This window comes from Penicillium brevicompactum (genome assembly GCF_028827555.1).
Source record: "Penicillium brevicompactum strain IBT 35665 chromosome Unknown utg000007l_segment0_segment0, whole genome shotgun sequence".
Classification (NCBI taxonomy): domain Eukaryota; kingdom Fungi; phylum Ascomycota; class Eurotiomycetes; order Eurotiales; family Aspergillaceae; genus Penicillium; species Penicillium brevicompactum.
The window spans coordinates 1,181,586-1,208,631 of NW_026623210.1; the positions used below are offsets into that span (position 1 = coordinate 1,181,586).

The following is a 27,046-nucleotide window of genomic DNA, read 5'->3' on the forward strand; positions in this document are numbered from 1 at the left end:
GCGGGTGCTGTTGTCGTTTCACTTCACCTCGACCTTGGCCAGTGTTGCGGCGCAAAGTCCACGCCACCTTGACCACCGTGGATCATAACTGCACGTCTGCACTTTGGCGTTAGGCCCATATCTGCCGTACCAGCTGAACTGGTACCTGGCAGTAGGCTCGTCAGTCTACATATCCATTTTGACTTGCATGAGTCAATCTTGGTTTCGACAGGTGGACGCCGGGCTATGGACATGCTCGAAAACCAGTTTACGATCACTGTTTCCAAGTATATTCTTGTTTCTCGCCGGTAGAGGAGATTACCGCGTCGAACTCCGCCCGAATCGATGGTTTTCCTCATTGCATCACTTGGCTTTTGCGAGACCAAACCATTGTATTTACCGCAACCAAAATGATACCCCCAAAAGCAAATGAAATGATGAACTTGGCACACAGCCGAAATCCACGGCCCACGGCCTATACAGTATTGTGAGACAATGTAAACATGTTGGTATTCATGCACTAGACTACAAGTATTGAGTTCATCTGGGCAAACATGACCCCAGCAGTCTCACGTTCTAGACAAAGGACTCACTGATCTACTCCAAAACCTCGCTGTAGATATCCTGGGGCAAACTCAAAGTCATCTCCGAGTTCAACAGATCAGTCAAGTTGGTTCCATCACGCAGGTAGATCCACTGCCCATTGACAAAGGGCCTGGAGTCCTGCTTCTCATGCATAGAATCACCCTGGACGATCCAATCGAACCGCTTCGGCCCGGAGATGGGCGAGCTGAGCCAGATCTGCTTGTTGGGTGGTTGCTTGTTGAGCACGTAGGTACCAATTGCGCCGACAGAAACGTTAAGGACGCCAGCCTGTTACGAGATGATGTTAGCTTCAGCTTTGAACAAGAATTTGTGCACAGAAAAAGCAAAATGAGACATACACTGTATTCTCCTTCAATATCAGCGCCCTCCTCCTGCGCTGTCTCGAGGTGAGCCAGCAGAACGTTGAAGTAGTGCTCTGAATACTCGTAGTACTCCTCAGGTGTCAATGGCGACGGCTCAGTAATATGAGTTGCAGCTCCAGCCACAGGTGCAGACTGTGGGTGAGGGGCCGGAGGGTCCGATGACTCTGGGTGAATTCCCTTGCGGATTGTTGGGGAGGACTGGAAGGAGCGGGCGAACTGCGACGCGACGGGGCGGATAGCAGTAGCCCGGGGAATTGAAGAGCGGGCAGCTGAGCGTGTGGAGGCAAAGAGCGCCCGGGAAGCTGTGCGAGGAATCATTGTGTGGTGGTTGTTGTAGATGTGGTTTAGGAAAACAGACGCAGATCAAGCTCCGATGATGCGGAGAGACGAGATAATTTACATCATCGGTCGTCACCGCCTACTACTTTTGGATGATTACAGAAATCACGTTTGATTGGATGGACATGGCGATGGCTGCTCAATGGGGCATTTTATTTATATAAGATGGAATATAGATTCTTGGAGTATAAGTGTGGATGGGAATCATTTCAAATGTGAGTGCCATTGGACAGACACAAAATTGACGCGCTGTGGTAGATAGAGTCTTCCTCTACAGGGGAGGAGAGTTCCTCCTTCTCGGCCGCCGTAGGCCATGGTGGAGTGATGGTCATGAAATTAACGCGCTGAAGGTTGAAATTTGTTATCACCGATGAGCGCTAATCGACACGACGAAGGCGATCGCGTTGAATGTACATTCCAAGGGTTCCAATGCCTGAAATGTTCATTTCAGAGAAGGGATTTGGGAGAAGGATGCTTTTACTTGCACCAGAGATCATTCTGGGGATACTGCAGGTATACAGGCACCTACAACCATCAAACAGGCAAAACGAAGAATGATGTGGGCTGGTCTGAGTGCCATCGAACTGGTGCTTATTTGAAACCTCTAGGCATCAATGTATGCTTGCCTGTTGGCTGAATGATGAGACTGGCTCACTGGTACTTCTATCATTCCCATACCCATGAAGCTTGCCTACATCCAGGGCTTCGTGATGGTATCGGTCAGAGAACAGGCGGACTCGAAAGTCAGACCGACATACTAGATCCTAAGCATGTGTGTCTACCTCACCACGACAGACTTTATGCCACCGCCGCAATGACAACGACAAACACAGACGAGTGAGACGGCTCAACAGTGTTCTCTGTGGGTGGTTGTAAACGCGAGACCACCTCGCATGGATCTATTTGGATGTCAAGCCTCCAGAGGACAACAACCAACCAACCAAAAGTCCATTGCGGATCCCCCATGAATTTGTCTTTTTCGGCATTGCGAACACCGGTGCGGGGACGACGAGCACGAGGACGAGGACGAGAATGTGGACTAGTTGAGCAGAACACACGCTGCCAACTGAGTGCGTGGCCGTCCTCCTAGCCTCGCCTCCATCTGCCATGTTGGCGCAAACATGATTTGACACATTTCAGAAAAATGGGCCTTGTTAATCGCACAAGTTTCAGCAGAGTGGATTTCTTTCACACCAGCAAAGCTTGAAGAGAGTCAACCCAAGTCGTCCCAAGTCGCCAGGAGCGGGGGGTTCTTCTGAAACAGCCAACGAACTATCCACCAGCTTTCAGCGACCGCCATGAACACGTCGTACAGACTCGTTGGGTCTAGTCGGCAGAGGTACATCGTACGTTCCTAGCTAGTAAGACCGCGCGTCGCCAATCTAAAGATGGTGTTCACACCAGTCAGTACTTTATGCTTGAGGATCGGGGGCTAGGCAAATTCGTCCGAAAATCAGGCACTGCAGTTTCAACACAAGCCATCTCATCCGGACTCTCCGAGATAGCAAATGTGCCTGCGTAAGTGCGTAAGTGCTTAGGTTGTCCTCTGTACTCCGTACCTCCAAGACCCATCTCGTATTAGGGTGCAGCTGGGCAGAGTGAGGATGACGTGGGCATGGCGCTAGTGGGAACCGCCCAGTCTAGAAGCGAGTCCAATGGAGAGCCACATTGACAAACCGGCCAGAACAACCCGAGATCTCTCGGAGAAATAATCATTATTTGATAGTCCGAATAGGACGGAGTAAAGTTGAAAGTGATACACGACTTTGCGCTGTCCACGTGGTCAAGATCGTAAAGAAGTCTGATTAAAGTCTGTTTCAGATGACGGGAACTGCTCCCTTCGGTAGCCTTCGGTCACTGAAATTGAGATGCATGTACTCCGTACTCCGTACAGAATACATGACCGGGAAATATGGCCGGTAGGGTTGGCTGCGGTGACTGAAGTCTGATTTCATGGCGACCTCGTGAGTGGCAACTGCCATGCGAGAACTACGTGGGGAACGGGGCGACAGAGGCAAACCACACAGGCTCAACCAGAGGATTCGAGTGTCATACCTTAACCCTAAAGAAAAAATAAAATAGAACTTTGGAAAGAGAAAGAAAAAACACATCAAATCTACTTGGCGCGTGAGAGGTTGTGTTCCTAGAAATGGATGGTACGGTGTACACTTCAGGGCTTTAGCACACTTGAGCCTATGGGACAACCTGGAACCAACGCAACCATTTGCTACCCAAAATATGAGAGAATTACTAAAATGTGGCACAAAGTGTCATAAACCAAAGACCGGTAAAAAGGAAATTGACTTGCCACGAGAATGCGAACGGCCAAGAACTACGGAGTATCGGGGCAAGATGGGACTGAATGGGACCAGTAAGCCACCGAAGGCCCAAGAGGAAGCACCGGAAAGAAACACCGGCGCGCAGTCCGGTAAGGCTTGTCATGGCTTTCGATCGGCAGGGGCAGAGGAGGGGGGTGGTTTCACCCCTCTTCCTTCTAGCCCTAGAAAAACGTCACCATGAGACCCATCAGCAAGGGCACACTAAGAACCAGAGAATATTGGCCAAAAGGAAAGAAGACCTGGGTCTTAGGTGAAACACGTCGATCGGTGATTGGGGATCGACATTGGGCGATTGCATGTGGCGTTTACGAGGCGGGTGCATCACATCTGCAATGTTGCAATAAATCAGTACGAAGTACTCCGTACAGAGTACAGAGTAATTGAACACATGAAGATCGAAATAATAAGACAAAGCCAAGCCATAAAAATCATGCGAGTCCAAAGGGTTTGTTTTCATTAATTGTACCTGGGATGAGGTTCAGTAACACTGTGATGTGATTGGATACTCGGAGGTTCAACCAAAGATGTATGGGAGATGCACCAATCAGATGATGTGCCCTGAGTGCGTACCAAGGAACCGCGCGGAGTGACTGCATGGCCATTGGGAAGACGCACATCGGATCCATGGAAATGATGTTGACCTGCACAATAAAGTGAGGGGAATTCTATCTTTGTCTTCCACAGGGGTCAATTATTGTTTCTATTTTGATCTATACTATTTTAACATTCTCCTTTATACGGAGTATCATGTCTAATTTAGATACTTAATTTTATGCCACGGAGGACGGAGTAATATTCCCTTGGGCATGGTCAAAATGGATGTGACAGACTCCATTACAGTCCAGGCCATAGTGGAGTGCACTATGATCTTGGGCTGTGGAGTACAACCAGATCATTTCCGTGTTCTTTTCTTCTCTTGAATGGAGTAATTGTAATTTGTATCTAAGAATTAGGGCCACGGCGGATTTTCATTGGAGTGTAAGAGAAAAACGCTCGGTTCAAGCCAATCACCATGGTTCCTGTTCCTGTCAACGGCCCAGAAAATGGAGACGTCCCTCAGATCCATCCATTGCCTCCCCCTGGTCCCCGGCGCCAATGGGATCTAGAATTCATTTTTGCCCTGGCCGGAGACATGGTTATGATGTAGAACCGCTGCGGTCGGTGGAAGAACGTCCAATGATGATTTTCACCGGTGATCCACAGCCCATGAAGAAATGATGTGGCTCAGGTACGACCCAGACAGGTGGTTTGGCTGGTAACTTTGGCACCCATTGTGTGTGTTTTGTGTGGAAAGATTTAAAGCCCCTCTCCTGCCTCCCTAGATTATTCTGCATCAACTTTCACTCCTTCATTTGCTTGTTCATCTAGTCCTGTGCCGTGCACGGTCTGACACTTTCCTTAAAAGCTACTTGCTTTTTATCCACACTCATTCACTTGCAAAGGTCGAGAACCGGTTTCTCTCTTTCTATCCTTTTAGTCCACACTCTTTTTTGTGACTTATCGCATCTATCTACACAATGGTTTCCTTCACCAAGCTGTTCACTGCCGGCCTTGTCGCCACTTCGGCCATCGCCGCCCCCGTCGAGGTCAAGCGCACCAGCTCCAGCAAGCGTGGTGCCGCCTACAACGACGTTAGCACCGTCTCCACTCTGAGCAACAGCGGTGTCATCTCATGGGCCTACAACTGGGCCGGCTCTTTGTCCGGAAGCATGCCCTCCAACGTCGAGTTCATCCCCATGCTTTGGGGAGCCAAGGACTTCGGCGGCTGGATCACCACCGTTGAGACCATTCTCAACCAGGGCAGCAACTACATCCTCGGTTTCAACGAGCCCGACATGTCCTCCCAGGCCAACATGAGCCCCTCCGATGCTGCTGGCTACTACAAGCAGTACATCACCCCCTTCTCCGGCAAGGCCAAGCTCATCTCTCCCGCCGTGACCTCCTCCACTACCGACGGTCTCGGCCTGAGCTGGTTCGAGTCTTTCATCGGTGGCTGCTCCGACTGCAAGATCTCCGGTCTTGCTGTTCACTGGTACGGAAACACCGCCGACGAGTTCAAGTCCTTCGTCACTCAGGCTGTCGACACTGCTAGCAAGCACAGCCTCGAGGAGGTTTGGATCACTGAGTTCGCTCTTAGCGCCGATGCTAACGGCTCTTCTGATCTCGCTACCACTACTGCTTTCCTCAACGAGGTCATTCCTTGGTTGGACTCTCAGTCCGGTGTCACTCGCTACTCTTACTTCATGTGTGCTGAGAAGTACCTTCTCACTGACAGCGCTCTGAACGAGGCTGGCACTGCTTACACTTCTTAAGCTGTGTTTGTGAAATTTTGGTATACGAATGTGACGAACAGTAGATAGCAGTTCAAGGGCGATCCTGTTTGTCTTTTCTTGTGGGAAGTTTCAGCAAATCGTCTTTGTCTTTTTACATATTTTGGGAGTTATATACAAAAATATCCAACGCACTTTGTCTTTCTTTCAATCTTGGTTCTTCATTGTATCAAAGTATTTATCAACCTTGGTAGCCTCCCGTCCTTCCATTGTCGTAACTTTTCATTATTATCAAGGTTGTTACTCTGCGGGCCATGACAACCTTGGAACGGGTCAGGCACCTCGGAAACAACCCCTGCTAGCCTTGGTCTTCTCATGGATCCCCAGGTCTATTGTTTACTTTGTGCATCCTATCAAGGACCCTCGTGTCTAGGAGATCTCGGACAATGCCCGCTCGTAGACCTGAAATTTACAAGTACAAAGAGGGTCCACACCACGAGGTCGGGAGTGTGCTACGTAGTCGATAGAAAAGGATAGAATCAAAGTCACTGGATCAGAATGACAAGTGCAGAGCAATCATAGTATCATAGCTTCATATTTAAACTCCTATGGAAGATCATGCCCAGGTGGGCTCAAAACTATAGCAATAAACTGTCGTAATTTTTTTTGCACAAGACATTGCAATCGTGATCCGAAGCTGATCATTACGCCTGATTTCATACAAAGCGTGCCGTAAGAAGAGGCGATTTGACCTCAAACTGCACCACCGAGGTCTTCAAGCGCATGTGAATGGTTTGCTTATAGAGCCAGATTGGAATTTGTGAACCTACAGCCAAGAGTCAGCATGGAGCAATAAACGTTGAAGTTGGACATACCAATTCTGCAATACTAGCGTAGGTGCCGCATCCAAAGATGATCAGACCGACTATAAAGACGATACCATTCAAGATCGCAGCCTTAAGGTTGTGCTTTTCGTACCATGCACCCTCTTTGAGGAGCACGAACCACATAATAGGCGGGATGTAGAATGAAAGACCAGACACGAACAGAGCCGAGATAATCGACAACAGTTCAGAGAAGATTGGGATTGCCTCGGCGATGATCCACGCCAGAATTGTAACAATAAACACGAGGCCAAGCCATGTGACCCAGCCCTTTGTTGTGTTTACATAGCGAACGATGGAGTCTTGGTAGATCTTCCCGTGGATGTATCGGCAGACGACTGTTGTGTTGATCGACCCTGAAATGAAAATGACGGGAAGAGCGATGCCAAAGACAACCCTCGAGATGAGAGGGCCTGCTGATAGCAAAGCGGGGGATTGAACCGCCTGGCCCACGAAAGCGTAGATGATCGATCCTGTCAGGGTGTAAATGACGATTTGAATACCTCCAAGCCACCAGAGTGTTTTGACGTAGTCTTCGGGTGTGTGCATATCCTCCATGAACGATGGCAAGCAGCCAGCAAAGGAAAAGGCAAAGACAATGTTATTGGCCGCTACGATAGCCGCCGAGAACGTGAGACCGGGCTTTGGCCAGGCGGACCAAGGTGCGTGATCGACAAAAGTGCCGGTATTGTTCGTGCTTTGAATACCAGTCGCAATCATCGTCACACCAATAGCGATGATGATGGAAGCAAAGTCGATATAGCCAAGGATTGCCACTTCCGCGAAGGATGGGGGGATAGCGAGGATCAAAAGGATCACGGCCGACACGACACTGAAGATAATCGAGCACGAACTGCTCTGTGTGATTGTTTGGAATGCGATTGCTCCCGTCAGGCAGTGAGATCCGATGACGAAGACAAGGAGGGCGACGAAGCTACCGAGGAAGAGTTTCGATCCGACGTTGCCAAGCAGAAGTTGACCAACATCTGCATAGTGACCGATCTGTGGGTACCGAAGCTTGGTCTCGCCGATACTGTATCCTGCATATACGGCTACAAAGCCAAGACCAATTGTTAGAATGACTCCAGCTACCATACCGAGAGATGCGAACGCGGAAGGCAATCCAAGACTGCCTAGAGCAATCGCTTCGACGATTGAGATGACAGTCAAACGCTTCCATCCAAGTCGACGAAATCGTGCCTCGTCTTCCAAGATTCCCTGTATCTCGGGATCGGAGAATTGTCCCTTTGGAAGTCCCTCGCTGGCCATCTTGGTGCTGCGAAGCCAGAATGTATAAGATACAACAAAAGAAAGAAAGATGTTGGGATAGAAAAGTGCGGATCAGATAAGATCAAAAGGTTTAAATTGGTCGGTCTCCGCTCCGACCCTTGAGGGTACATCGTGCCAAAAGTGGAGTGATAGCGGGTCATGAAAAGAGATAAACTGGAGTTGATTCGGAGAAAGAGTACTAATTCGTAGAGTTTCGGACGCCACCGAGGTTGTTTTAACTAGATTCTGCAGGTGGTAGGAGCATGTCGTGTCGGGCCAAGCCGCAGTGGCAGCCAAGGTGCACCACTAGGCTTATACTAGACAAGCACCCGCCCCTGGCGAGTAAAATGATGTACGTAATTCCACTCCGTAAAATCATCGTTAATTTCTTCAGGCTAGGTCTTGGCGCTGTAAAGACAATATTGGACCGGTTTCTTCACAGGCAGGGACCGAAGCGACGAAAATGAAGAATTGAACGCATGTGGAGACCTTGCAAATAAATCCTCTCGCAGCACCGGTATGATACGAGTGCAAATACACGGTTGGCCCTATCAATCACATGGAAAATTCGCATTAATGCATCCCGAGCGAAAGCCGAACCCTAAAAGCAAGCGCATACCGCGCTATCAACCGAGTGTGTATGTGAAGACCGGTGACAGGGCCTCCATGAAGGCAAGTTGAGCCGTAAGCATCTCAACCTCATCTGCAAACTCTCTCCGAAGCTTGTACTTCGTGAAATTGCAGAAACGGATCTTGATGCGAAGCTCAGGCTCAACTCCTACCTCGACGATGATATTCTCCGGGCTTATTGCCTCAGGCGTGACGCCATAATCCATAATCTTTTGCACTGTCCGAGTTGTCTCTTCGATAATAGCTGGCCATAGTTTCATTGGCGTGTGGCGTGGGAACTCAGCAAGGGGAAATCCCTCAATGTACCGCAAGAGGAGGCCGGGAGTCTCCAGACATTGTGGGTTGGTAGGACGCGGGAATTCCTGCTGCTCGATTACCGTCACAGGTCCGATGAGTCGAGGGATTTCAGAGCCCTGCAGTGGCTGGAGCAGTCTGTACACCTCGAGCTCCCTATCAAACAAGTTTCGCATCTGGCCACAGAAGGCAACTTCGCAAAAGACCTGGAAGCAATTTTCATGTGCGACGCGGTCCCTGGGACGAGGATCATTACTATACCTCCTTGTCAGTTGGTGCGTACAATAACTTGACGGGATTCTCTCAACTCACGGGTTATTGTCAAAGGCCTTGAGCCGCTTGATCAGGTGTGACTGAACTACAGCCGGGGTACCATCCGTAATCATGCGAGCATAGCGAGTCTCAAAGGCTGGTGACCATGGAATGGTGCCAGAAGTACGACGGAGCGTAGTTGCATATCTTCGGTCGAAAAGTTTCAGAACAACCTTTCCTTGTATGCCGAGATAGGTAAGATCAGAATCAAACAAGAGGTTCATCGTGCAAGCGGAATTGAAGGGCTCGTAGACGTGAAGAATCGTTGCCCTGGCGGTAATACCGCCGTGAATTAGCAGATCGATCTTCTTGCCAACGGCGTAGGGTGAACTGAAAAGGTTAGATTATGACCGGCTTCATTGAATTGGATTCTCACGTGAAGGGTGGTTCCATTTTGTAAATATGGGAGAGAGTTGACGAGCGGAGAATTTTGAATGCGCGTGGGGGAGTTGTGAATCACGACAACAAAACATCGTGAAAGGCGAGAGCATGTGAGGTGGGTGTACCATGAAGTTGGACTAAATGCTTCAATCATTTGTCTCTTAGATCGTCCTCACCTATTTATCACTTTACGCAAAACAATTACTGAGGGCAATACAGGAAATGATCGAGTGCAAACAACAAAAGCTCTATATTGCGGGAGCATCCTAGTCATAAACACAACAAGGTACAACGAGGAACCAATTGATCTCAACCATGATACAGTTCTTCATACTCCGGAAGGTCCCAGTCCTTGACGGTGTCCGAAGTAAACCTGCTTAGAACATCCAATCTCAAAAAAGACGCAATTCCCATAAAATAGTTCATGACAGCAACCCCGAAAGCCGATGTTGATACTCTATCCCAGCGACCCTCTTCAAGAGACACAACCTTTTGAACTTGAGCCATGAAAGGACGGAACCTATCATCGTAGGCTCGCAAAGCAGTCAAGAGGGCACCTGGGCGATCTGTCGTTCCAGGTCCACAGTGACGGCCAATCTCACCAGCCAGGACATAAGCACCAACAAGGCCAGAGGTTGTGCCCATTCCCGTCGCCGGAGATGGACAGTAGGCCGCATCCCCGACGAGAACAACACGCCCGCGAGACCAGCTATCTAGCTTGACCTGACCCAAGCGATCACAGTAGAAGTTGTCGGCATGCTTGAGAGATTCCAACATCTCATCGGTCCGCCACCCTGCTCCCCGAAGCATTTCGCTCAAAGCTTCCTTTCGCTCGTCGGTATGGCCCCTCAAACGAGCTTTCAGTTCATCGGAGTCTGTCCGGCCACCGATGTAGACTTGGATCTCGTGGTTGTTGTGTCGGCGAGTCATGATGCCTCTGGAACCACTTGCCGTATAAGATGTTGCCATATAATCTTCGCCTGGCTGGATAGGCTGAGAGATGGTGAAGTATCCCACATACATGCCCTTCATGGAATGAAAAGCATCGGGCCCATCGGGCCCAAGCATCATCTTGCGAGTTCGTGAGTTCTGGCCATCAGCGCCAATCACAAGATCGAAGTGATCTGTAACGCCACCCGAAAGACGCACATTCACGAGTCCGTCTTCTTCTTCGATGTTGTCGATCGATGTCGCGAATAGATACTTCGCTCGAGTCTTGGTAAGATCGTATATGATGTGACAGAGATCTCCTCTCATAATTTCCCAATCAGAGCTGAAGCCCAGAGTAACGTTGGAGGAGTCGTTTGCCGGGAAGTAGGCTCTTCTCTGGCCCGAACTGTCCACCATCTGCATGCCTTGTTCCGGGATCGACTTGGAGCGAAATGCCTGCTCAAGACCCATCCGCTTCATGACTTCCACACCATGACCGCGGAGATCAATCTGGAGGCCGGAGGCTCGTATATCGGGAAAGACTTCGACAACGGTGACTTTGTGGCCTAGTTTTGTAAGCCAAAAGGCGAGGGTATTGCCGGTGATTCCTGCACCGCTGATGAGTATTTTCATTTGCTTCATGATGTTGAAGTGTCGAGGGTATGTGTTAGGTAAAGTCGAAGAGAGTTGGCGTCTACAGAAGAGAGTTTTCAGAAAGCACAATTGTTCACGGTGGGGACTTTATACTAAACCTTGGGAGAGAGATTGATGGCTTGATACGGAGTACTTTGTGAGGCCGACTAACTCCGCGTAAGACCGCCGCAACGGCCGAATATGGCGAAAGACCGACATTGTCACAGGTTCAAAACCACCAAAGGGTGTAAACAGCTCACTAGAGCGAAAAAGAAATTGGAAGCCCGTAGTGAACAGCGGACGGCTTATTCCCTGATAAAGTTGAACTATACCGACGCCCGAGAATGGCCAAGTTGACTGTCGCACTCACCTGGGCACATCCGGCTATGATGATCAGGTGTATAAAAGAATGGGGAAAGATTCAAACGTCGTACCAAAGCTAGGGCTCGTATTTCTCGCAGCCTAGAAGTGGTAGGAGAACTACTGTGACAAAGTCTTATTAATAGTCTTTTGGATAGTCTTTCCAAGCTTCTTACCTCTAAATACATGTTATTGCGTCCGGGTTTACGCAAACCCTGCATCTGGTAAAAGGAAATCCCAGTCTAAGTCCAGATCCAAACCAGTGCATTCTTCAAGCTCGCCATGGTGACTTGCGCCCGACTCAAAATCACCGTCGCTCGAATGCGCCAAGGAAACAGTGTCGGCCAGTGTCATCAAAAGACCGTGACAGAGCTCGAGACTACTTTCGGCGCTTTTTGCAATGCTGAATTCGCTATCGACGCCCGACTTTTTTGCCTCAACCTGCGCTATGATCATGCTCATGAACATGTGACCTTTGACGTTGGACTCGCCTTGACGAATGCGCTCAACGGAAATAGAAAGCAGGTCAGTAGCAATGTTCTTGAGAAGCCCAATGTATCGGTGATTGCGGTGCAGTGTTCCATCAATACTCTGGGCCTCGGTTTGTGCTAACAGCTCGATACTGATGACGGTCATGGCACACCAGATGCCTTCTCTGAAGAGACCACCGCCGATCGCCATCAATCTGGAGAACGCATCATCGGGCTCTGGTGACATGATGGCCATAGCTGCATCGAGGGTGGCTTTTAGAGATGACGATAACAAAGGGTTTGTGCGGGCTTTGTCGGTGAACGGGCAGTGTAAAGGTATCATGAAACGCCTGATGAGATAATCTAGGAGATTACGATGAAACGGAATCATGCTCGCTCCTGCGTCGTCCTTGATAAACTCATAGTTAGAGGTAAGCACATTGGTCAACTCGGAGCTTAATGCGATCACATCGAGGTACAATATCTCCGGGCTCAAACTTGTTAGTATTTGCAGTATTCGCAGACGGACTGGCAACGAGGCAAGCATAAGAAGTTGCATCGAAGTAGCAGTGTATATCCCGCTAGAATGAGATTGAACAGCAGTTGTAGACTCGCTGATTTCATCATCATTGATATTTGAAGGAGGCTCAGTGTCGGACTCAGGGAGGCTAGGTGGCATCGCCGAGTCTAACGCTGCCTGTACCGTCATTTCAACAATAGTCGCCCAGAGCCTACGTCGGACTTCAGCTTGCAGAACAGGTATCCCCGAGAGGTGCTTTGGATCGCGGTGCAGATTGATTTGCATGGCCTTGTGGAGCAGAGTCCCCATCGAAGTCCAAACCAGATCGGCGCCAATCGAATAGATTTGTCGGGCCAGTATCATGAGGCAGTCGATTTGAAGCCCAGAAACGGTGAGCCTGTCCTTTTCTAATGGCCCGGAGAGCCATGCTTGGGCGGCGTAAATCCAGCGATGGATGGTATGACGAAGCCCAGCGTTCATACCTGTTTCATGGATACTCGCGCCTATCCCGACCACAAGAAGTATTTTGAGACGAAGTTCAGTTGGGGCCTGCTCGGGATTGCTCCAGAATGTTTCATACTCGACCCAGAAAGAAGGGATGTGGAGAATTCGGTAGACTGATTCGAAGTCACCAAGGTACAAACCGACCATAGTATGTGCGTATTCTCGGGATGGAGGTGCAAGGTCTATTTGGGTGAACAGCGATCTACTTGGCCGCCAGAGTTTGATGGTCCTTGCAATATCTTTGCACTGTTTGAGAAGATCACCAACATGGGACAGTACCGCTCGAGTGTCGGGGGCTTGAAATGCTTCGCCCGTACCTTTTCCGATAGCCTCGGCGTAACAGGTAATGAATGGAGCAAACTTGAGACAGTCAGCAGTATTCTTTGGGTACAGAGTGCAGGAGTGGGGGTACCTCTTTAGCCTTGCCCATCCACAAGCTCCATCGCATGACCCTAGTCTTTGAGAAGATCCATTCAGAGCTCTCTATGTGTGATGGACGTCCGAGAATCGCTTGATTGGTCTCAGATAAGCCAAAGGTGGGCTTATCTGTCGAGGATTTCTCAAGTGTTTCGATTCGGGACAAGATCCCGGCCAGAATTGGCTCTGAGCTTTGCCCACATATCGAAGATCGTCGCTCATTTCGGGTTCGAGAAGCACCGAGGTCAGTTTGTGTTGTCCCAGTTGGTGTTAGCGCCCTTGCTCTGGGAGTGGGGGGATCACGAAGAGCATTGGCATCCAGGGCCGACCGGCTTCCCCCGGTTTGATGTGCATACACCGATGCCGGGGAAGGTGAGGCATTGAACCCCGATGTATTCTCTGGGTGGTGTATAAGAGGGGTAGAATTGTTGTTGTAGCCCCTATAGGTGCATTGCAATTGGTTGGTGACGCAACGTCTACATGGATGCTTTCGGTCACACTTGATCTTCCGGCGGGCGCACTCGATACAAGATCGCGCTATTCTGCGCCGTCTTCGTGGTTGTTGGGGCTCCATGGGTCTGCCACAGGGGATGTAGAGCGGAGGAAGACGTTGGGACTTCGGCCGTAAGCATAATTACCGCTTACGGCCGAAGTCCCAAAGCCGAGCAAACAAAACAATTTGGTTGATAATGCGAGCCAACAAGTACACCCCCAAATTTGAATTGACCTTGATTCAACTCAGATACACCAAGCTTGCAGATCTTCTGCAGGCATTATCGCCCCCCATTATTGTCTTCAACCATGTTGACTGTCCTCTGTCAGACGGCCACGCGGACATGTGAAAGGTCTATAAGAAATCTCATCTCCACAGATCGAGTTGACAAAGACATCCCTATCCCGCTTGACAAGTTGATTTCACTTCAATCATCATATCCGAAATGGCTTTGCTAGGTGTTTTTCTTTCGCCGTGGATAGCCGTGGTCATCCCAGTCTGGTTGTCACTTTACTATGTAGTCCCGTACTTGGTGACATATCGACAATTGAACCGAATCCCGGGACCATGGAGTGCCAAGTTCAGCAACGCATGGGTTGGACTGGGTGCCCGTCGGGGTCAGAAATATGCTGTTGTCGACTCAGCGCATCGCAAATACGGCAAAGTCGTTCGCATCGGCTTCAACCATGTATCTATTGCCGATGAGCGAGCTTTGAACGTTGTATATGGACATGGAAATGGCTTTCTGAAAGAGTATGTCAGACCAACACATAGAATGGAACCAAGTTTCTTTCTTAACAATAAAACAGTCATTACTACGAAGCATTCGTGGCTCGTACGCCAGGCATGTTTAATGTGCGCGACCGCGCAGAGCATACACGCAAGCGAAAGATCATATCCCATGCTTTCTCTCCCAAGTCAGTCGCTGCATTTGAGCCGTTCATGGTAGAAAATCTACAGCGATGGATCGCACAGCTGGACCGCATCTCGGCTTCTGAGCCCCAGCTGAATGGGAAACACTTTGTTCGTTTAAATGCGATGCCTTGGTTTAGCTATCTCGCCTTCGATATTATCGGGGATCTGGCGTTTGGATCTCCATTTGGTATGGTCGACAAGGGCAAGGATGAGACCGAAACGCAACTTGTGCCAGGAGGTCCTGTATCCTATGCCCCAGCAGTCGATGTTCTGAATCGCCGAGGCGAAGTTTCTTCGACACTAGGTCTTTTACCGTCACTCCGCCCATGGGCTAGGTATCTTCCAGATCCATTCTTCACCAAAGGCATAGCAGCCGTAGAGAACCTGACAGGCATCGCCGTTGCCGCGGTCGCGTCAAGACTTGGCGCGTCGGAGAAAGGATTGGCCGATGGCCGCAACGATATCTTGGCGCGTTTGCTGCAAGCAAGGGACGCCGATGGTCAGCCAATGGGGCGAGATGAACTCATAGCAGAAGCACTTACCCAACTCATTGCTGGCTCCGATACAATATCAAACACGGCATGTGGCATTTTCTACTGGATCCTACACGGGGAACGCAGCGCCCCAGGAACCATTATCCCCCGGTTACAAGAAGAGCTGGACCGAGCGATTGATCCAAATTCGGAGACTGCCTCATATTCTGAGGTCAGAGATCTCCCGTTCTTACGACGATGCATTGACGAAGCCATGAGACTTCATTCCACATCAGCTCTTGGTCTACCCCGTTTGGTCGCCGACAACGGTGCAGGCGTTGAGTTTGACGGTTTCTATTTCCAGCCTGGTACAGTGCTCTCGGTGCCATCCTATACAATTCATCACATGCAAGAAATTTGGGGTCCTGATGTTGAAGAGATGAAGCCAGATCGCTGGCTGAATTTATCAGCTCGGCAGAAGGCCGCTTTCAATCCATTCTCCTACGGACCCCGAGCGTGTGTTGGACAGAATGTTGCGATCATGGAGCTGCAGTTGATACTTGGAACTTTGTTTCACCGGTACGAGTTTGTTCTGCACCAATCGACCTTGAGATCGCATGAAGGGTTTTCGAAAAAGCCAGTGGAGTGTCATGCGGGAATCCGACTGAGGGATCGGTGCTAGGAGCTTTTGGTGAGACAGTTGGTTCAACCTATATCAAGTGAGCATGCGGTTCATCTTATAGCTTTGGGTGGGACCAGTACACCTGCCTCTCAAGTTCGGTTGATGGGCTTTATTTTCCTTTTTTTTAGCCCGCTCTCGCGCCACATTCTATCATGGCAACTTACATTATCCATTCAATCTCCTACGAACCATTTAAGGATAGACAGAGGCTATTAGAAGGGAGACTGGACCGAGATAGAGCCTGATGGGTCTCCGGTCATATGCGAAGGCCCAAACAAGGCCGTTCAGCTGAAGCATAAGTCTCCTTGCTCGACAAAGGAGTTTCTATCAGTCAGAGCTATCTTCGCAATCTGTCAGCTCCATGGCAGCATGAGGTAACTGTAACCTTATTGTGCATTATCATTCCAAGCTGAATTCCACCCCCTTGACACTCACTTACCACCAATCGGAGATAATCTTGTTGGTTTGGATGTTTAAGTTTAGCTTGGTAGGGCTCTTCCCACTTGGTTAACTTTGGATCGGGCCGGGTAGGTTTAACTGGTGTTGAGCCTAAAGGTTACATTGGCGACTTTAAAGATGCATTCTCGCAGATTGAGATAGCCTTACCTCGTGCATCAACGGGTTATGGTCTATAAATCTTGGCTCGAGCGAACATCGGTTCGAAAAGACAATTCTCAGAAAGGGGGTATATGCCCAGAGAAAAAAGGTGGCTTCAACAGAGGCCCGGGGTGTCTAGACCTGCTCGGGGCCCAAACTTTTTCAGTGGGAGTTTCCCAACCCGAGATGCTCCCCCTTGCATCGGCTCTTGAATATCGCTCACTCCGCACTTGTGGGGTTTGCAGGAATCTGTCTAGGCTAGTCTATCGTTTTACCCCAACTCTGTTTCCTTCTACCTGTGCATTCCTGAGGTCCCATCACAAGGGCGACTTCCGCTCATGATCCCTGCTTCGTCCAGGCATGCTTGTGGCACGGTGTTCGATTCTCCGGAGCCAGTTGACAAGAGAGATTCCAGGGGCCTTACATGTGCCGCCACTGGACATGTGGCAGCAAATTGCTATCATGGGCCCAGATCGAGGTCAACATGAGTCGAGAAAGAATGTACACTTCAACTCTTCGTGGAAATGAGCCGACCTATCCGGGACTCAACCGCCCTCGAGTCTTTTAAATACCAGTGGTATCATTGCTGGCAAGAGACAGGCAGTTTGATTCCAACAGCAAGCTTCCTTGACGTGCGGATCATTGTCGATCACGCCGATCGTTCGACTTCAAACTCCCCCGCATAGATCTACGCAGGTAGATCTTCATACAGCCCTAAAAATGAGTCGATTCTTCGGTCTTCGGGGCAACAGCCTCAGCATATTGGCAATATGTGGTGTTTTGATGCCTGCGATCCTCACATCCGGCTACAATGCAGCCTCATTTGGAGGCGTATTGGAGCTTCAAAACTTCGAAGAGCAATTCCCCGAAATCGATATTTCTACCGCTGTCAACAAATCATATGCATCAACAATCCAAGGCCTTGTCGTGGCGGCATATGCAATGGGTGTCTTCTTGGGAACACTCTCTTGTGTCTGGCTAGGTGACTGGCTCGGCCGCCGACGAACAATCATGACTGGAGCATCTACTCAAATTGTCGGATCTATCTTGATGGCAAGTGCGTACAAGCTCGGCATGTTGATCACCTCCCGTGTTATACTTGGCTTTGGTACCGGTGTGTTCCTAGCCACCATACCTCTCTGGCAGTCTGAGATCTCTCCTGCCAAGAAACGTGGGGCCCATGTCGCCATGAAAGGGATCTTTAGCGGTCTCGGGAGTGCTCTGTCACTCTTTCTCGATTTTGGAATGTCATTCACACCCGGCAGTGTCTCATGGAGATTTCCATTTGCATTTGTGGTGTTGCTTTCGCTCGCTGTTTTGCTGTTCATCATTTACCTGCCGGAATCTCCTCGCTGGTTGATTCGACAAGGGCGCATATCCGAAGCCGGTGAGGTTTTAGCTGCTTTTAACGACACATCTATTGAAGATGAAACAGTTCAAGCACAGATCAAGGACGTTCAAATGTCATTGGACCTCGCCGGGAAGAAATCCCTTGGACAGCTCTTCCACATGGGACCCCAGAGAACCTTCCACCGGGCTATGATTGCTCTTACGGTCATGTTTATCATGCACCTGACGGGAGCCACGGTCATAACCTTCTACAGTACGTCTCATATTGGTCTTACACTCTTCGCATTCTAACATGTGTCTTTGTCTAGCAACCTCCATCTTCGAAAACAATCTCCATCTCGGAAACTCGATGTCTACCGTCTTAGCAGCCGTGTACCAATTGGTCGGCCCAATCGGTGGAATCTTCTGTGTTCTGAAGATCGAAGGACTCGGGAGACGAGTATTACTCCTGGGCAGCGCGGTAGGAAATGCCGTCTGTCTAGCCCTGGTGGCTGCACTCGGGACTCAACCGCAGAACCTGATGGCGATGCGTGGCTCCGTGTTCTTCATCTTTTTGTTTCACTTCAGTTACATCATCGGATATGGTGCGATTCCATATTTATACACCACAGAGATTGCGCCTCTGCATTTACGAACAACTATCAACAGCATCAGCATCAGCTGTTCCTGGGCTATCAATATCCTGATTACTCTGGTCACCCCCATCGCATTCAATAGCATGGGACAGACATACTTTGTCATATTTGCAGGTTGCAACGCGGCAATGGTGCCTATCGTTTACTATTTCTTCCCCGAGACCGCTGGTCGGAGTCTCGAAGAAATGGACAAAATATTTGCCCTTTCGAAGGGAATACGCGACTGTGTGAATGTTGCACGGCTTCTTCCTCCAGGACAAGCCACCGACTTATCGTCTGAGAAAGACCTCGGGCCGAATTTCAAATGTCCTGAGCTTCAAATGCGCGAGGTACACTCCCCTTGAGTAGTTCCGAGGTCTGGTAGAGCTTTCAAAGCAGCGCTTGAAAGGCTCGTGTGCAGTTTGTGAATATAGAAGAACCTTTATGGAATCAAGAAGCCTTCCAATTTCCGAATAGTGAAATGTTCAAATATTAGCATCATCTCCGTGCAACTAACACTGGTTATTTTGCTCCCCTTCGAAGCCTGGTAATGCAAAACATCCAAACTTGCCAAGCCTCGGGATTTACATGCTCTTCGTCACGTGATTGTCGAAACGAGCCTCGGCTTCAAAGCTCAATTCACCTTTCAATTTGGTGAGACCATTCCTGAGTACATTGAATGTTGCTCAGTCGAGCTAGCTTTTGTTGTAATCATCGTTGTATCTCCGAAGAACTTTTTATTACAATCTAAACAAACAAAAAAACATGTAGTAAATAAAACAAAAATTGAACAAAACGACATAGACTTGCCAAACTTGTGTATCAAGGCTTATTCAGTTGTTCCTTGCGGAAGAACATGAAGAAGCCAACGGGAATTGCCAGCTGGCAGCCCAAGGCGATCCAGAACCATGGTTTTGAGATACCCTCCACTATGCCCGCCGAGAAATCCGGAAACACATCCCCCGGCCCATCCCGATTTGGAGCGGTGGCACGGGCAACCAAAGTTGTAACCGTGCCAATCAGCTGTGCTGCGCAAAGCGACGCGGCGATATGAATACGGGTGAGGGTCTGTAATAGGATCATACCGAATCCTACCCCTTGGATCGAGTCCAAAACTCCCAACCATAGCCAGACTGCCCGAGCACCGATGGCGTATCCTTGTGGTCCACCGACCATCCAGGGAACCCACCACCCAATCCCGGATGTGCTCCAGAGCATCTGCGCCCATCGTGGAGCACCTAGTCCAATAGCAAAAATTGGTACGATCCATGAATGAGTTTTGGATCGCCAGGCGAGTATTGCGAGAAGGATGTACCAAACTCCAATGAAGAAAGCCACGGCGAGAAGGAAGGCTCCCCAACGTGGTAGATACTTGGATCCCCAGAAATAGTTCCAGTTTCGCTGGTAAGGCATGCTGAGGAAATAATTTTGCAGAACAATGGACACCGAAAACCAGATAATGATTCTGCGCCGGAGGATGCTTTTGTAGAAAGCTGGGATCTTGCCTGGGGTTTGACGGTAATAACTGGGGAGCCCGGTAAACAGTGCCACTGCCACGATAATCAGAAAAACTCCAATTGGCATTGTGATAGCTGCGGCAGTTCCCGCGGACTCGACAATTCCATTGCCGTTTCCTGCAGCCATCTCAGCGCCCCAGAAAAAGAGTGCAGCAATGTAAAGATTCTGTGTGCCTTGGATGATGCACGCACGATATACCCACGACTCAATCTTTGAGCCACCTATGACACCGTTAGAAGACAGCCAAGTAAAATATAGATTGGGTACACACCATCATCTCCAAAGTTGAGGGAGAAGAAAAGATATCCACTGGAGGATCCAATGATGTATAAGGCAGTCGCCACATGATATGCCCACTTTTGACCGGTACCAACAGGAACGAAAGCGGCAATACCAATGACAAAAAATGCAATGCCGTATAAGACGAAAGGTAGGGAAAGAAGGTAGGCCGATGGGACGCGTCGGAATGCAAGCCACCATGCACAAGTTGTGACGATGTATATACTTCCCATCACGTACAGAATGACTGGACTTTGACCTGCTCCGGAAGTGAGGAGAGTGATCTGGGAAGAATTGGCGGCCATGATTTGGCCCAAGGCGAGAAGGATCGAGTAGACTGGCCAATCAAACACGCGGGCAAGCATCCATCGTTGAATGATGGGCGGTCGCTGGGATTTTTGAGGCCGCAAGAGCTCCTGCGTAGACAGGTCTTCCCAATTGGATGCATCATCGTCAAAATCGCCATCCGCATGGTCGCTCAGGGACGGTGAGCTCCGAGATCCAACATAAGGGGATGGGCTCCGACTGGATCTACGGCCCAGCTTGATTTGGCGTTGTTCATTGGCCCATTCTTTCTCGCTGTTGACAATATAATCCTCGATACAAAGATCGCTCTCCGAGTTCTTGCCGGTCAATCTCTGCAGCATACCTTGGAAGTAGCGTGCATACTTTCCGGTTTCGTCTTTGAAAGTGGGATCTGCGTTCTCCAAGGCGAAGCTTTGGCGTGTACCTTTGATTTGGTCCACGCTCAAAACAGAGGACGACCTTAGCCTGCCCCTTCGTGATGCCGAATGAGCAATGTCTATACCGAGTCCTGCTGCGGTCGGAGGTTGCGCCAAAGTTCCCGAGAGAGACCGCCCTCGTCGAGACTCTTCCGTGTCGTCGTTTGAAGATGATGAAAGGGCACGCAGCTCTTGTTCCACAATCGCCTGGGCCTCCGCTGATGTTATTGGCTGCTCATCTGGATCGGCGATTTCCTCGAGCCTGGGAGTCAAAGCCGTGCCTTCATGTAGAACTGTTCTTCCCGGTCGATGGCCAGGACCCGATCGGACACCAAGTGAAAGGGTGCGATTCAAGACCTCATCTGGAATACGCGGCGGTGAGGACCTCGGGATGGGATTCATGTCGTCAAAACTTGGACTAGGTGTTCGGGCAGATGATAACGAAACCTGGCTGAAGTTCCGAGTGTGCAATATACTCGATCGTTTCTTGCGAGAAGGGTCATTCTCCTGCTCGTGCATGCGGATCGAACGTAATTGCAAGTGATCAAGATCCTCCACCCACCGAGCCACAGGGAACCGTTGTTTAGCTGAACTTGCTCGCATCAAAGCGCGATCCTTCTGCTTTGATGCTATCGCACTTTCAATTGCTGATTTGAACTGCTTTTGGAGATGCTTAACTGTCATGGACTCGACCGGGAACCACCAGCCGGGCATCTGTCCAAGTCCACCGACCAAAGCCCCAACGCCGAGGGCACCTTTCCGGCCGAACTCCACTGCGACCAAGCCGAACGGTTCGTCGCGTGAGGGGATTAGTGCAAATTCAGCTCCAGTAAATATGAAGGGAGGCAGAGCAGTAAATTCGGGCTTTGAGAACACCCGCTGAGGGTAAACGGTCATCATCTCCTGCAATTTCAAAGCAGCGAACTTGCCGTACATGTCAATGACGGGACCGATGCAAATCAACTGGACGTTGGAATGTCGCTCCAAAATCGCGGGGAAGACATCTGCGATAAGGTCCACGCCCTTTTGGACTGACCACCGACCGACAAAGACGAACAACTCGGCAGTGGGATCGATTTCAAGCCCTGCCCACTTCTGCGCTTGACGGCGGTCCTCGCCACGAGAATCTTCATAGGCCTGATCAACTTCAATGACCTGGCGTGCTTCCGCCTCAGGGTCCCATGGCTCTGTGTCGGATGGGTCTGGATTAGGGAGCTTTCCAATTTCCTTCAAGCCCCAGAAGATAGGGTATCTCGCATACGAGCGATCGCCATATTTGTTGGAAACACCAACGGCACCGAAGCCATGTTGGTGAATCCGGAGATAGCTGGCTCCAGCGTGTAGCAGATTGAAAACCTCTCCGAATTGGACGTATTTGCGGATAATAGCGACATCAAGATTGAACACTTTGCTTATCTCTTCCATCTCTTTGTCGTCGCGTAATGGCCACAAGCCCTGGAATTCAGCATTGTGCAGTGATAGGCAGCAGGGAATTGTCTCCGGAAGTAGGTAAAGCGGTGCCACTGCACCATGATAGTCGTTGATGTGATAAATGTCTATTGTTCCCGAGAAGCGCTTGATTGTCTCAGCTATACAGCTGTTCCAGGCACTGTAGTAGATCGCACTCTCGAGATCGTCCATCCGAGGAGGATAAGGATCCGACTTTGTTTGCTGACGGAAGATGGGGGCATCGAGGAGCACGTAAGTGATATTTCGCAACCTGTGATACTGGACTTGGACTTCGTAGACAGTGTCAACGATCGTAACGGTCATTGGCTCTCCAAGGGTGTCAATGGGATAGTCAACCCCTCCGACACATGGTACAACCCAGATCAAGTCATGATGGGGAAGGTTGTTGCCCATTAACTGGGCCATGACACCGAGTCCACCAATCTTGATTTTGATCTTCCAGTCTTCAATGTCATACTCCATGGTTGCCAACAACACGGTCCGCTTTTTCTTTGCCACGCCAGCGACAGCCAAAGGTAGCACGCCCGCAGTGTTTGCAAGTGCCATTTCTGTCATGGGATTCCCAATGTTGTCTTCACCGTCAATCTTTTCAAAACCTTGACGTGGCCGCAGAAAGGCAGGGAGGAAATGGAGTGGAAGACTGACACCAGTGCGGTTGAAACTGATGTGGTAAAATGCCCCCATGTAAATCCAAACACTGATTCCGGCGGATGTTATTGGAATTGTCCACAGCAATATGTACAGTACTTGCTGGTGGAAGCGCAGACCGACCGGAACGAGCTCGAAGCGCATGTTTCCATCATTCAGTTCCATTCGGTAGGCCATGTAAGGTGCCGGTGGGAACTGGGAGAAGTTGACCACGTTGTCAGCGACCGAGAGCGAGTCAGGTTGCAAGCGATTTAATCGACTGCTGTTGAGGGTGTCGCCGAATACGAAGGTGCGATCAATTTCTTTGTCAGGATTGACTCCCCATACATTCACTTGGAATGTAGATGGCCACTCGGCTGATAGGTGAAACTTCCAAGTACCCTGGCGGTCATTGGAGAAGGCGTTTCTGAGCCCGGTGTCCTTGCCAAAGCCATTGAAGTCACCAAAGGCAAACAGGTGAGGGAATCGTCTTTGAGCCTTGCCAGGTTTTCGAGTGTCCATGTGTTGAATGTGTTGTCCACTTCCAGCCGCTTTGCTCCAGTACTGCAGAATAACATGATCTCCGTCCCATTCCTGCTTCTTGGCACCAGACCAAGGAAGATTGCTAATCTGAGTTGAGCCCCCGGTGTACGCTCTCCAGGTGCTCCAGGAACTCCCCCAATTCGTCGTGTATCGCCATTTATCTGCACCAGGAGCTTTATGGTTCACCAAAAAGCCGTCTTTCTCGGAGAACTTGGTGAGTCCGGTGTCAGTATAGTTTGCTAGCATCGGGAATACCATGGGATTGTCTTTGCGCCCGATGCGAAACACCAAACGATCAACGGAGTTTGTGAAACGAGATTTTGTCGCCGTCGAAGCATTCTTGACTGCCAGGACATGGATTCCATGTGTGACGTTGTCAAGTGTCGCTTTCCAGGACCATGCGGTTGGAATTTGGCCAGTGTATTTTAGCTTTTCGGCTTCAACCATCTCACAAGACACGTTTTCTGCATTCAAGTTCACTGCAGTCCCACTTTGCGTTGTCGACGATATGGCCAGACTTTTGGTGACCGTGTCGCAGTCAAGTTTCTCCGAGAATCGCAGCTCGATTTCCACACTCTGCTCTTCTGTGGCGGTGGTGTTTGACTCGACCCTCGCGTCATGACCGGGAACAAACTTGGTCATAACCACAGGAGGAGGAACCCATTGTGCTTTTGGCACATAGGCGCGGAACTCAAATGGCTTTAGCGTGGCTCGCTTTAAGCAGCCATTGGTGTCCTGTGAGCCATGAATCCCTAGCTTGACCTGACTCGACTCCAACGTAAGCTCGTCGAAAGGTGCCAGCAAATTTCTGACTTGAGTTCCTTCTTCAAAAGGTGCGAGTAAACTCTTCACGGGTGATGTGCAGTCAAAATCGTACGTGACCGAGCTGTTCTCATTGTGGTAGACCAACCAAACTGCAGACTGTTTGGTCGCGTTGAGTTCATTCACTTCGGGGTAGTTGTCGCGAAGAACACTCCATATTCCCAATTCGGTGTCGGTGCCACCAGACCCTGGGAGATTGACATTGTGGATCTTTTTGGATAAGCTTTGAAGATAGTATCCATCCTTGAGCGAAGGGAACTTCTCACGAAGATAGTAGAATGCCTTGATGATATTGCGGACGGGATGTGTGGGGTCACGGTGATCCATGCTGACCTCGTCATCCTCGCAGCCAATCAACGCCGCCTCAACGGGGAACTCATTGTATTGGCTCGAGCCCAGTCCGTAACATCCCTGCATCTGCCAAGAGGGTGCTGAAGTCATTGGCTGTCGGCCAAATATGCCAAGAGGACTGGTGCTGTCAAGAACATAGAGTGCTTGCTCCTCGCCCCATAACAAAACTGGGATCCCAGGCATATGAATTGAAGTGATGAACTGCCCGAGCAGCATCTTCTCCGTGCCTTGTTTGAGAGAAGACCAGCGGAATGTATCCTGGTTAGAGGTTCCCATCATATGCCTTGGGTCAAACTTCCCAGTGTTCGCGTTGGTAAGGTCGTTCGTGATCAGAATGTCGTTCCAGGCATCGACAAAGTTGACACTTAGATCACCCGGTGCTGTGAAGTTGCCATCCATCCCCAGGAATCTGGTCAGAGCACGATAAATGCTGTAGTGAAAGACCGCTGCATCTGCGCCGTGTTTATCGGGCTCTCGGAGAAAATACCGATCACTCGAAATGTTGGTGAGAGAAACCGCCTCGGTTTGATTCTGCGGTCTCATATCTGGCTCACGCCCGCGACCCAGGAAGATCGACGCGTATGAGTTGCTTGCCGTCAACTCGCCCCCTATGAAGAAGTTGTTCTTGCCCAGGCTAGCCGCACATTCACGAATGGCTTGAGAGCTGCTCACAAAAGCATCCACTGTGATCTGTCCCGCTTTATCGAAGCGAAGCGCATCAATGTCCAGGGAGGTCATTAACATGCAGGTGAAATGCTCTATCTTCTCCCTGACAGATGGGATCCATTCTCGCAACCGATCTTGTACCAAGCCTGCTTTGGCCAAAGACTTCTGCCAGTCGGGCGTGAGACTCACGGAGTCGATGGCGCCGTACTAGAAATTGGTCAGAGTGAGCTGTAGGACAGTGTGTGGATACTTACCTGATCAAATTCACTGTCATAGCAGCCCTTCAACTGTGCGAGGAGGTCATCGGAGGTGTTTGAGACGGGATATCCGAGTTCGCCGTAAAATGTGGGATACTTGCATTCCTGCTTGTATTGATCACTGGGGGCAAAATCGAAATATCTCTCGTCTCCTTTCCAGACCGTCTTGTATTCGAGGGGGCTCAGAGGGGCGCTGCTGTTGAGAAAGCCTTCGAATCCGAGCAAATCTGCCATACTGATCGCAACATTATCAGCGTGGATGTTGGTTCTTGGGGAAGATTCTCACTTACGTGCCATAGGTGCTGTCGATCATCACGTACATCCCTCGTCGATGAATTTCATCGATTGCAGATCTCCACTGTTTGATTGTGCCATAGTGTTTGTCCAGTAGGCTGAAGTCGAGAGGCTTTTTCTGGTCAGACACATATAGAAGAGTTGTTGGAGTCAAACCACATACCGAGTAGCTGTCCGACTTCCAGGGGAAGTTTATGAATGGAGTTCCGGCGATATAGACCCCCTATCGGGGCTGGTAAGTCCCGACTCAAGCTCCAGCGAAATCCGACTCACCTTGACCCCAATGCCTTGTATATAGTCCAGATTGTCCTCCAGTCCGGCCAGATCACCTCCAAACCGGTACTGGTTCGAGAATGTATCGGTCTCAAACACAGTGCCATTTATATCATTGTTCTCAGGATCGCCGTCGGCAAATCGATCGAGGAAGAGCGTGTAGAATGGGAACCTCCAATTCGAAGGTGATGGGCTATATGTGTGCCCGGGCCACTTGCTCGAGTAATCAAGTACCTGCCTTGCAGTTTTGTTCTCGTTGATGTTATACTCGGTCAATTCGGGGTCGTACTGGAGGGCAAAGACCAGTTGGCCAAAGAGCGACAAAAGTAGGCAAAGCATCTTCCCCATGGCTCCGAAACCCATTCTTTCTAGAATTATCAGTGCCCCAGCGGAATATCTCACTTGTCGGGGCTTTCCTCGAGAATAGTGGTTTGTCTTAAAGTAACCCCCAACCTTCAATTACAAACCCTTGCTATTGTAACACTCGAGTAAGCAGCGCGCCTTAATTGCCACTATTTGCAATGCCCCAGATCACATAATACCAAGGCTAGGGCTGAGGCTCAAAATAAGAAAAATTTGGAATCTTCCTAGGCTGCTGTTG

The 27,046-nt window shown here is 49.8% G+C and overlaps 10 protein-coding genes across 10 annotated transcripts; 3 read left to right on the forward strand and 7 right to left on the reverse strand.

The window, feature by feature from the left end:
- Positions 1-576: 576 nt before the first annotated feature.
- N7506_011218 (frataxin family protein) lies at positions 577-1,265 on the reverse strand (the record flags this gene model as incomplete). The annotated part of the gene is made up of 2 exons (XM_056960511.1): positions 577-852; positions 924-1,265. The coding sequence occupies 2 exons, from the start codon at positions 1,263-1,265 to the stop codon at positions 577-579; spliced, it is 618 nt and encodes a 205-aa protein (XP_056806666.1).
- A 920-nt stretch (positions 1,266-2,185) lies between these two features.
- Positions 2,186-2,395, reverse strand: N7506_011219 (uncharacterized protein; the record flags this gene model as incomplete). The annotated part of the gene is made up of 1 exon (XM_056960512.1): positions 2,186-2,395. One exon carries the CDS (start codon positions 2,393-2,395, stop codon positions 2,186-2,188), a length of 210 nt encoding a protein of 69 aa, XP_056806667.1.
- Positions 2,396-5,142: 2,747 nt separating this feature from the next.
- On the forward strand, positions 5,143-5,937 carry N7506_011220 (glycoside hydrolase family 128 protein; the record flags this gene model as incomplete). The annotated part of the gene is made up of 1 exon (XM_056960513.1): positions 5,143-5,937. The coding sequence occupies one exon, from the start codon at positions 5,143-5,145 to the stop codon at positions 5,935-5,937; it is 795 nt and encodes a 264-aa protein (XP_056806668.1).
- A 733-nt stretch (positions 5,938-6,670) lies between these two features.
- On the reverse strand, positions 6,671-8,048 carry N7506_011221 (uncharacterized protein; the record flags this gene model as incomplete). The annotated part of the gene is made up of 2 exons (XM_056960514.1): positions 6,671-6,721; positions 6,771-8,048. The coding sequence occupies 2 exons, from the start codon at positions 8,046-8,048 to the stop codon at positions 6,671-6,673; spliced, it is 1,329 nt and encodes a 442-aa protein (XP_056806669.1).
- A 626-nt stretch (positions 8,049-8,674) lies between these two features.
- N7506_011222 (uncharacterized protein) lies at positions 8,675-9,677 on the reverse strand (the record flags this gene model as incomplete). Its single annotated transcript, XM_056960515.1, has 3 exons — positions 8,675-9,227; positions 9,285-9,614; positions 9,661-9,677. The coding sequence occupies 3 exons, from the start codon at positions 9,675-9,677 to the stop codon at positions 8,675-8,677; spliced, it is 900 nt and encodes a 299-aa protein (XP_056806670.1).
- A 297-nt stretch (positions 9,678-9,974) lies between these two features.
- N7506_011223 (putative FAD-binding monooxygenase) lies at positions 9,975-11,237 on the reverse strand (the record flags this gene model as incomplete). The annotated part of the gene is made up of 1 exon (XM_056960516.1): positions 9,975-11,237. The coding sequence occupies one exon, from the start codon at positions 11,235-11,237 to the stop codon at positions 9,975-9,977; it is 1,263 nt and encodes a 420-aa protein (XP_056806671.1).
- Positions 11,238-11,792: 555 nt separating this feature from the next.
- N7506_011224 (putative C6 transcription factor) lies at positions 11,793-13,229 on the reverse strand (the record flags this gene model as incomplete). The annotated part of the gene is made up of 1 exon (XM_056960517.1): positions 11,793-13,229. The coding sequence occupies one exon, from the start codon at positions 13,227-13,229 to the stop codon at positions 11,793-11,795; it is 1,437 nt and encodes a 478-aa protein (XP_056806672.1).
- A 1,208-nt stretch (positions 13,230-14,437) lies between these two features.
- On the forward strand, positions 14,438-16,062 carry N7506_011225 (cytochrome P450; the record flags this gene model as incomplete). Its single annotated transcript, XM_056960518.1, has 2 exons — positions 14,438-14,745; positions 14,802-16,062. 2 exons carry the CDS (start codon positions 14,438-14,440, stop codon positions 16,060-16,062), a joined length of 1,569 nt encoding a protein of 522 aa, XP_056806673.1.
- Positions 16,063-17,379: 1,317 nt separating this feature from the next.
- Positions 17,380-18,988, forward strand: N7506_011226 (uncharacterized protein; the record flags this gene model as incomplete). Its single annotated transcript, XM_056960519.1, has 2 exons — positions 17,380-18,262; positions 18,318-18,988. 2 exons carry the CDS (start codon positions 17,380-17,382, stop codon positions 18,986-18,988), a joined length of 1,554 nt encoding a protein of 517 aa, XP_056806674.1.
- Positions 18,989-19,445: 457 nt separating this feature from the next.
- N7506_011227 (uncharacterized protein) lies at positions 19,446-26,808 on the reverse strand (the record flags this gene model as incomplete). Its single annotated transcript, XM_056960520.1, has 6 exons — positions 19,446-20,362; positions 20,413-25,828; positions 25,876-26,113; positions 26,169-26,284; positions 26,336-26,395; positions 26,446-26,808. The coding sequence occupies 6 exons, from the start codon at positions 26,806-26,808 to the stop codon at positions 19,446-19,448; spliced, it is 7,110 nt and encodes a 2,369-aa protein (XP_056806675.1).
- Positions 26,809-27,046: the final 238 nt, after the last annotated feature.